Consider the following 10,747-nt stretch of genomic DNA (forward strand, 5'->3'; position numbering starts at 1 on the left):
ACTGAACGCTGTCTCCGTGTCATTCCTTCTTCGCCGACTCCGTCCACACCTTTGGGGACCCCTGGACCTGCTGGGGTTGGACCCCAGCATATGGCGCCCGAACAGGGACCCTTAGGTAAGCACCCGGCACTCGGGACGGATAGGACTCCACCATAGGAAGAGGGTGGATAGTCTTTGCCGACTCCGTCCACACCTTTGGGGACCCCTGGACCTGCTGGGGCTGGACCCCAGCATCTGGCACCCGCACACTCAGGACGGATAGGACTCCACCGTAGGAGAGGGTGGATAGTCTTTGCCGACTCCGTCCACACCTTTGGGGACCCCTGGACCTGCTGGGGTTGGACCCCAGCATATGGCGCCCGAACAGGGACCCTTAGGTAAGCACCCCGCACTCGGGACGGATAGGACTCCACCATAGGAAGAGGGTGGATAGTCTTTGCCGACTCCGTCCACACCTTTGGGGACCCCTGGACCTGCTGGGGTTGGACCCCAGCATATGGCGCCCGAACAGGGACCCTTAGGTAAGCACCCCGCACTCGGGACGGATAGGACTCCACCATAGGAAGAGGGTGGATAGTCTTTGCCGACTCCGTCCACACCTTTGGGGACCCCTGGACCTGCTGGGGTTGGACCCCAGCATATGGCGCCCGAACAGGGACCCTTAGGTAAGCACCCCGCACTCGGGACGGATAGGACTCCACCATAGGAAGAGGGTGGATAGTCTTTGCCGACTCCGTCCACACCTTTGGGGACCCCTGGACCTGCTGGGGTTGGACCCCAGCATATGGCGCCCGAACAGGGACCCTTAGGTAAGCACCCCGCACTCGGGACGGATAGGACTCCACCATAGGAAGAGGGTGGATAGTCTTTGCCGACTCCGTCCACACCTTTGGGGACCCCTGGACCTGCTGGGGTTGGACCCCAGCATATGGCGCCCGAACAGGGACCCTTAGGTAAGCACCCCGCACTCGGGACGGATAGGACTCCACCATAGGAAGAGGGTGGATAGTCTTTGCCGACTCCGTCCACACCTTTGGGGACCCCTGGACCTGCTGGGGTTGGACCCCAGCATATGGCGCCCGAACAGGGACCCTTAGGTAAGCACCCCGCACTCGGGACGGATAGGACTCCACCATAGGAAGAGGGTGGATAGTCTTTGCCGACTCCGTCCACACCTTTGGGGACCCCTGGACCTGCTGGGGTTGGACCCCAGCATATGGCGCCCGAACAGGGACCCTTAGGTAAGCACCCCGCACTCGGGACGGATAGGACTCCACCATAGGAAGAGGGTGGATAGTCTTTGCCGACTCCGTCCACACCTTTGGGGACCCCTGGACCTGCTGGGGTTGGACCCCAGCATATGGCGCCCGAACAGGGACCCTTAGGTAAGCACCCCGCACTCGGGACGGATAGGACTCCACCATAGGAAGAGGGTGGATAGTCTTTGCCGACTCCGTCCACACCTTTGGGGACCCCTGGACCTGCTGGGGTTGGACCCCAGCATAATAACATGCCAGAGATTTTTCAAGGCTCAAACTCCCAATCTCCCAAAGACACGAGAATGAAGATGAGAAATATACAACATCCCTGGGGGCAAAACTGCCCGGCTTACCTGACTAAGAAGGATAGGAAATTCTAGCAACTCAAGGCCTTGTTTTTAAAAAAGCAACAAAAAAATGACAAAATTAAACTTAAAAAGGCCAGTTTTGCCCTGTTTCTGTCTGAGGGTATATGTATTTTTCCAACAGAATACTGGATTTTAGAAAACTGAAGCTGATCTTTGGGATAAACAAGAGCTAGCGCCTGCTACCCTAAGGCAAGCAGCACTCAGCATCAAGTGTATAATCGGATGTCATTTCTACCTGTTAAAGCTCAACTGGTTTGCCCTAAGTTCCTAGAAATACAGGCAGGAAGACATTTGTTACGCAGAAGCCCCTGACTGGCGGGGACAGAAGAAGCAGGAGAAGAGCCGCCCTAACGCGGAGGGTCCCTCACCTCCAAGAGCTTTCGCTGCTTTGCTGCCCTGGCTGCTTCGCGCTGGGCAGCGTACACAGCCTCCTCTTCTAGTCTTAACTTCTCTTCTTGTAAGGCTAACTGTGCATGAACAAAACATAAGGATTAACAGAATCAGAACCTGTCTAACTGGTCTCCAAACAAAATGCTCTACTCATAAAATAAAAATAAATTAAAACATCGATCCCTTCAAAGCATGGCAGAACTCCAATTTTTGTGATTTTTCATTTCAATTTCTCTTTTTATAAAGTAACCCAAAGGAAGTCAATCATATTACAGAATTCTCCAGGAGCTGAAACTGTGCAGGAGCAGCCTGTAATCTGCATAAACACGGAACTGCTTCTTCCTCAGAATCCTTACCCACAGTTCACTGCTTGTTGGCCCTGACGGGGTGAGGGTCTGGCCCGAGGCCAATCCTCTCGCGTCACCCCGCTCCTGACGATCACACCACGGTGCCCTCACCTACGTCCCGCCATTCCCAATAGCAACTCACTGCCCTAGTGACAATCTACTGCATTTCAAATAAAGCTTAAGCATCAAATTTCAACACAATTTTTTTCTTTAAAGCTAATATTATCTATTATAGATTACTATTGTAATTACAGGCCATTCTGTGAATACATTAAATACAACATTTATGACTATTAGAAGCAGTTGGTTCATTAAGAACAAATAAATCTGAGACAAACAAAAAGACTTTTTAAAAACAACACTTATTGTGAAACAGTAAATTTTAAAAGTTGTTTTTAAACACGAAGGTGCATGTGTCCTGCCGGAGTCCCTTCTCGTGAATCAGGATCTGACCTTTGGGGGCATGTGTTCTCTTCGCTTTTGGCTGCTGATAAATTAACCAAACTGAAATAAATTATAATAGGCTGAAATAATTTTTAACTTTCAAATAATTTCACTTGTATATACCTGAAGATAGGTCCAAGGATTTTGTATGCAATATATTAGTCAATGACAACTTGCCCCTATTTAAAGACCCTTTACAGTAACATATATAAAAGCTACTTACCTCTTTTTGAATTTTCATATCAAGATCTTTCTGTTTCTCAGCAATAGAATCATAATGCCTCTCTCTTAGGTCCATGATTTCTTCCTCAGTAAGAGGCCTACACAGAAAAATGAGGGAGAAAAAGAAAGAAAACTTCTGATGACTCTGAGTCCAAATAAAACACTCAAAAACGGAAATTCTGAAATTTACCAAAGTGCATTAACACAATTTGATGTTGTCACTTGTGTTAAAGAGCACACGTCCTAACACACAAGGCAGTGGGGTGGAGAATGGCACAGTATCAGGTTCTGAACTACAACCACCTGTGAAGAAATGTGACCCCCATGCCCTTCACTCTGGCTCTGCTCCGGCCCTCCCCCTCTCGCTCCCCCGTGTGCCCCACACAGCCCCCCCCTCCCTCTGCTGTATGATCAGGTCCTGGCCAAGGTCACTTCCGGCCAGTGCAGGCACCACGGGCCTGAGTCGCGTTCTCACCAGCACCCCCACCTGCACTGCCATGCCTCCCTCCCCAGCCTGGTCTTGTACTCACTGCTCTCACCGAGGCTGAGAGCCGCAGAGAAAGCCCAGCACGCCTGGCCCTCGCCGTCGACCCTCACCTGGTCACCTGCCTCCCATCCACCCTGGCCGCGAGCATCTCCGCACAATCCCTGCGCTCCTTATCCAAACGCCTTCCTCTTCACAGTCACCCTCATGGACTCTGGGAAACAAGGGCATCGGCAACCGCGCCCTTCCCGTCCTGCCGCTCTCCCCCAACCTGCATCTCCCCCTCCTAGGCCCGCGGCCCTCACTCCGCCCATCACCCCAGCCTGCCGCCTGCTTCCGCCTCTGCCACGTGAGGGGAGGGAGGAAAGAAGGCGAACCCTTCCTCTCAACCCAGATCCATCGCTAGCTCCTCCTCCTCTCATCCATTTCAGCCCAAATCCCAGAGTAAACGTACAGTCAGGACAGCAGCCAGCACTCAGCATGGCAGGTGCTCTCCGCCATGAACTCGGGTTCACCCTCACAGCACCCCGTGCGGCAGATGCAGAGATCACAGGTCGGAGGGAAGCAGGTGGAGCCACAGGCTGCGCGGAGCTGGGACCATCTTCCCATCAGTCACTGGGTCTCCCCTGCTCCCCTCTCTCATCAGGCCGGCAAAGGAGACCCAGGGCTGGTCCCTCGGCTCCTGGAGTGCTGGCGTCCCGGCCTTCCCTCCGCCCAGTGTCTCCACTCCGCCCGGGGCTGCCCGCCCTGGGCCTCCTGGTCACCCATCGGGGCTGCCTTCGGACTCCTCTCATGTCCATTCCTCAGCCCACCCTCCTCGTCCCCCACCCCTGGCAGGTGCTGCCAAGACCTAACTGTCTCGGCCTGCCCGACAGGTGACGTCTCTCACTTCTCCTCTGCCAGGGCCTGTGTGTGTGTTTGTCTGCTTGGAGGTCTAACGTATAGAAAATAAAATACAACTTTTAAGTGTTCAGTGGTTTGTTGCGACAACGGTGTACACTCAGCTGCCAACACCAGGAACAGACCTTCCCATCACCACCAGGTTGCCTCGCGCCTCTTCCCAGTCAATTCTCATGACTGCCCTTCGTCTCTCCTCCAGGAAGGCTCTCCCCTGGGGACAGCCGCCCCGAGTCACTCTCCGGGCCCAGCCCAGGTGCGCCTCCTACACGCGTCTGCCGGATGCACCTCCCTCCCACACGGTGGACAGAGGCCTCTCCTTCGGGTCTCCTCGCATGCGCTACAACTGCTCGTTACAGCTTTTCCTGCCTCGTACTGAAAGCAGCCTTCTTCCCTGTGACGTAGAGAACATGTCTGACTCTTTAATCTGGCCCCTAGCACAGCGACCGGCCACAGCACAGTGCTTAATAAGCGTGAGCTAGCCTACACAAGGTAGAGAAATACACATTCAAATATGAAACACATTTAAATATTCTCTTGCTGTTAGGAACTCTCAATTTCAAGTTAAAGACAGATGGCTCTTTTTCAAGTACTTAGCTCAAGTAATTTTAAATAAATTAGAGTATTGAGGTTCTAGTTACTATGGAGTGATATTTAAAAATCTGTCATTAGTAAAAGCAGCTTTAGATCATAAATAAAAGGAGGATAAAGTTTTAAAAATTAGAGAAAATATAAATGGTTTTTAAAAAACAAACGCCTAACAACTCAGGTTCACAGGAAAGCGCCCAGCACTCATGTGCGCTGCACGGTTTCATGTCCACGGCCATCCTGCGTGATGGGCGTCCTGGGCCTGCATCTTGTAGAAAAGCCGGTCTGAGAGGGAAGCAGTTCAGAGCAGACGACAGCCCGGCCCTCAGAGCTTCTGCAGCACAGACCCAATTCCCGAGAAAAACACGCCCTTACCTGTGACTGCTTCCTGGGCTTTCCCCCTGTACAGGAAATAATTACACAATTAAAATGCTTCATTAGCATAATTCTATTTCAGACAAGCCAATAAAAACTTTGTTTAATCCAAGTATTCCACTTATCTTTTTTATCATAGTGAACAAGTTTAATTATTAAAAGCTTTAAAATTTTACTATTTTGCGAAGGCAAAATTTAGTTTAATACCTAGCTTAATTATATAACAACAAATTGCTGGATACTTCTTAAATTTTCTAACAAATGTTTGCTCTACACCAGGTCAGGCTCGGACCAGACACACTCTATGCCTTCATCCCTCTCGGACTCTGGGTGTCAGCTCACCTCCCAGGTCACACGCATCAGAACCAGCCGGCCCGGACCTGCCGGGGCGCCCGGGCTCTCGCGGAGCAGCCAACACGGGCGCCCGCGTGCGCATCCGGGAGGCAGGGTACTCGGGGCTCCCCCTCTGGTTCCAGCTCGCGGGCTGTGCTCCTTTTACAGCCTGTTTCAGGCCACGGTGTGCACATGTCTGTGTTTTATGGGCGATTTCACTGTGGAAAGGGCCCGTGCACAGTGTGAGGTGCTGTGACGTTGCCTCTCCAGTGCCGTTGGCTGTGAGTTCGAGTCAATGAGCCAATAATATATATTAAAACGAGGTGTCCCAGAGACATCAACCAGGCTACACACTGACTAACATGAACGTGTGGGACAAGCCTGGGCGCCTGATTCTGTTATCTCCCCGAGGAGGGTGCTCTGGTTCCTGCAAGTTCAGCTCATTCTCACAGAAGGAGAACCCACCGTCTTCATTTCCTTCCACAGGATATGAAATTACCCACAGCTTTCTTTTCCCCTCCAAAGGAAACCCTAATTTCAAGACTGATTTGGGCTCATGTGTCTGTCTCAATAGTTAAGCTATTCCCATCTGACAGTTACAATATATGGCTAAGGAAGAGCAGAAATAAAACTCTACATGGCCCAAACGAATTTGGGAAATAGCATTGCAAAACAGTTCCGCCAAACCAGACACAAAATGTGGTGCGAGAGAGAAAAGGCTGGTTGGCAAAAAGAAAAGCCGCCAAACACAAAGCACTGTAGGCAAACACACGGGACCACAGATTCTTTTAAAGAGCCGTGTGGCCCTGGCCGGTGGCTCTGTGGCTGCTGCCATCGGGTCCTGATGCCCCAAGGCTGCGGGCTCCATCCCCGGTCAGGGCACGAAGAAGAACCACCCAGTGGACGCATCAATAAATGGAACAACAGATATCCCCCCCTCCTTTCTCTCTTAGAAACGTTTTAAGATCAGTGATGCTGGATGAACTACACTGAAGGCTGAAGGAGCTCTTCATTTAACATTCGTCAGAACTTTAAAAGTATTAGGTTGGATGTTGGCCTTCACTGTGTTTAAAAACCCGACAAACATGGAGATGAAAGCGACCTTTGAAAAGGAAAAAAACTAGGTTCTATGAAACATTCAACTCTCAGGGAGAAATTTTACTGGGACAACAGAAGGTAAGTTTTCTAAATGTGCTCTATCCTATGATAATAGTATGTATTGCTATTTATAAACAGGGCTTAGACCCAGACTGCTCTGGGAAATGCTGAGTTGAACAGACTTAAGTAACCTCTTTCCCAACAGCTCTCCTCAGGACCCTCAACAACCAACATGCTCTCCGAGACCGCGTCCGCACACGCCGGGAAAGGCCGGCTGAGGAATAACTTCAATGTGGTTCGACACATGTTCCTCTTTTCTTAGAAAACCAAACGGACAGCAGGTCAGAGCCTGCAGGCTCTTCTAGCCTCACCCATTTCAGAGACGTGGGGTGGGGGCCCAGTGAGCTCTTCGCACTGCACCGGCACCCCGGACACAGACACTCATCTCACTAGCCCTAAATGTACCTTAAGAAAATAGTGTAACGTTTTTGTACTTGGACTGCACCTTGAAAGTGACTTGAATTTTAGATGAGATGAAATGCCAAAAATCAACCAAAAGTAACTGCTAGAAATGATAATAGCAAAAGTCAGAAACTGCTGGTAGAGTGAACATGTATAAATTCCACCCTCAGAAATTCATGGAAACTATGGTTAAAGAATGTGTCTAACCTGGATTGTGAGGAATTTTATCTACCTAATGGCAAGAGGTTGGAAATATCTCTTTTTAAAGTTCCTTGAGTTCTGAAGAGTGCTTTTAAAACCTGTGTTATATAGCTGATATTATAATAGGCATAATTGACATATAGAACTATATAAAAATTAAATTATATATAGTATTACATATGTTCTAGAGTAGGATAAATTAGTGAAAGACAAAAATAAAGAACTAAACAGTAAAAATAAAAATTCTAATTTAAAAGTAAATGACATAAATGCTATTGAAAAATAAATTAATTGCCTGACCAGTGTGGCTCAGTGGTTGAACAAAGAGGTCACTGGTTCGATTCCCAGTCAAGGCACATGCCCGGGTTGTGGGCTCGATCCCCAGGAGGGGGCGTGCAGGAGATAGATGGTATTTCTCTATCTCTACCCTTTCTATCCTCTCTCTCTAAAATCAATAAAAACATATTTTTAAAACTTACATTAAAATGAGGAAAAAAAAACATGAATTGTTAGAACTAATTAGATGACCAATGAGATCGATATGGACTTTGCATTATTATAGAAATACTTACTTCATCACTTTCTACTAGATTCTCAAACTGAAAGGACAAGAAAGCAAATGTTAGGAGAGATATCTCTCGAAGGTACATACACCACAAATAATGATGTCACATTTTCACCTAAAAGTAATGTAAGATATTTAATTTCTTTGTACACATCAGTTCATCTGATATATATTGAAGTCCTACAAGATAGCCAAAACAAGCTATCTTTTTCATTTATGAAAAACATAAAGAACAAAGAGGAAACTCACAGCAAGTTTCTACATAAATGAGAAACTGATAAGCAAAACTTTCATCTGAATTGAACATTTCATAAACCCACACAGGTAGAATTTCCACTTGAATTCAGATTAACTTAAAGTTATTAGAAGGAAAATTACTCAAAAAACGGGAACTGAAAAGATACCCAAACAAAAATTTCTCTTATAATGTTTATATTTATTCATCTATTCATTCATGTATTTGCTGAAAATTTACTACATGCGAGTCACAGCTCCCAATACTCTTTCTAGAGATAGGAATGACCATGTCAAATTACCTAATGAAAGTCATTACTATTAAAATAATTGTACTTTAAGTATAAATAATTGATAACCACTTGAAAGAATAAAGATTTTCTTGCTAAAGGTCAAGAAAACAATGAAAAGCCCGGCTGGCGTGGCTCAGTGGTTGAGCATCGACCTATGAACCAGGTCACAGTTTGATTCCCAGTCAGGGCACATGCCTGGGTTGCGGGCTCAATCCCCAGTGTGGGGTGAGCAGGAGGCAGCCCATCAAAGATTCTGTCTCATCACTGATGCTTCTCTCTCTCTCTCTCCCTCCCTCTACCTTTCTCTCTGAAATCCATAAAAATATATTAATAATTAAAGAAAACCATGAAAGGTTCAGAAAATTTAGGACTATAAAGGGATTACTTAAAACAGTTTAAAATGATGATCTTAAACTTGTTTTTTGTATTGGTTTGTGACTTCTTAAAAACTAATTTCTGGTTTATATGCTTCCTTATTTAATAAAGAAAATAGTCAAGTACAGTGCTCAAGCTTTGGAGCCAGGCAGTTGGGACTGGAATTTAAATTCTGCCACTTAGAGGCTGTGGATGGGAGCCCACTGTCTTCACTGCCTAAGCCTCCGATTCCCAACCGTAAAATGGGATGACTGCCACAAGCTAACTACGATCGTACCCAGAGTTGGGAACAGTGACACTCATCAATGACGCGGTGGAGTAGCTGGTACACAGGAGGGCTGAGTCCACGGTAGATTCCACTGCTATGTTTTACAGACAGAGACAAAGTGCCTCAGGGATTCGACTGTGGAGCTGCTGAAAACGAACACGCTCTAACTCCAGGGCCTCTGCACAGGGCGGGCTGCACCTGCTGGCAGCCACTGCCTAACGGACCGAGGGCACCTGGCCTTGTGCTGTCGGGTGGAAAAGTAACTACTTTTTGAGTAGAAATGGATCTGCTGCCCACATTTCCTTACGCCCCCTGACCCCCCCAAAAACCCCACAATTCTTTCCTCTTCACCAGCATCAATAACATTGAAATACACAGTCCGCACTAAATGTAGGTCCTGATCTTTCCCCCTTAATTAAAAAAACAACAACAATCCTCCTGAAGGTACTTGTATCCAATCAAATTACTCATTCTACTTACCTCTATCGTTAAATGCTCGCCTCTTGAGCATGTTCTAAAATATTTGGATCTGGGAAGAAAAACAGAAAAACAACTTTAAAATCAAATTTAATCCTAAAACTGAATTAATATGACCGGGTAAAAACATTTTCTCAAGAGCAACTTTAAATTCTTCAACATATAGCACCTTATATTTATAAAAACAAACTACCAAATTTACCTAAGAACATGAATAGTCCAGATTTTAAAACTTTGTTGAGTTTAAGTGTTTAGTCAACCAGTATTTTTCTATTGGTACTAATATTTATTAAACTTGTAATAATGAATTTATATTTACTAAACAGAATACAAGCAAATTTAAAAATGTATCGCATTATTTTTACTGTATTAAGAAAAACACCTTGTTAAAATACTGATATAGTAAGTAGTATATATTCCTAATTTTGTTAAACATAAGAAAAATAACAACAACCTAGAAGGATGTATGCCAACGGGCTGCCTGGCCATCCCTGGATGGTGGGGTCATGTGTCTACAGGAAGCGAGGTGCTTCTGGTTCTCCCCCCAAGCTCACACAAATGAAAATATAGCCAGGCATGCACACAGCAACCACATCCTTGGTTACGTTAATTTTTTCAACTAGGGCCAAATAATGACTTTAATTTTAACCTTTCTCTTCACAGTGTATCCATGTATCAAATCACCATGATGTACACTTTAAATCTTACCATTTCCTCAGTTATCACTCAATGAGCTGACATTTTATAAAGGACTCACTCTGTTCTGCTATTAGCAAAACAAACATCTTTGTTTTATCTGCTCCCCAGACACAGCCACACTGTAACCACAGGCTGAGTACAGGACAAGCCACTCAAGTCCTTCCTCAGGGAGGAGCCCAGAGATTGACTTTCACTCAATGTGGTCTCTGTTGCAGCTGCAAAAACTGATGCAGGAAAGCACTCCCCCCTTCACCCCGCCCCGCGAGGGCGATGTGCCGCTGAGTTGGGCGCCCGGGGACCTGGAATGGTGCCGTCCAGTGTCCGTCCTCACCGCCCTGCACAGCCTGTGGCTCTTGCGTGAGTCCCTC

At 47.0% G+C, this 10,747-nt stretch overlaps 1 protein-coding gene across 1 annotated transcript in view; it reads right to left on the reverse strand.

Annotated features, from left to right (window-relative positions):
* AP1AR (adaptor related protein complex 1 associated regulatory protein) overlaps positions 1 to 9,751 on the reverse strand; it is a 24,114-nt gene extending 14,363 nt beyond the window's left edge. The window contains exons 1-4 of the mRNA XM_015571521.1: positions 9,684 to 9,751; positions 5,375 to 5,400; positions 3,032 to 3,128; positions 1,996 to 2,094 (exon numbers count right to left, since the gene is read on the reverse strand). Coding sequence (XP_015427007.1) covers positions 1,996 to 2,094; positions 3,032 to 3,106 — 174 coding nt within the window. The 5' untranslated portion in view covers positions 3,107 to 3,128; positions 5,375 to 5,400; positions 9,684 to 9,751. The remainder of the gene's footprint in view (positions 1 to 1,995; positions 2,095 to 3,031; positions 3,129 to 5,374; positions 5,401 to 9,683) is intronic.
* Positions 9,752 to 10,747: the final 996 nt, after the last annotated feature.

Source organism: Myotis davidii, unplaced genomic scaffold (assembly GCF_000327345.1).
Source record: "Myotis davidii unplaced genomic scaffold, ASM32734v1 scaffold989, whole genome shotgun sequence".
NCBI lineage: Eukaryota > Metazoa > Chordata > Mammalia > Chiroptera > Vespertilionidae > Myotis > Myotis davidii.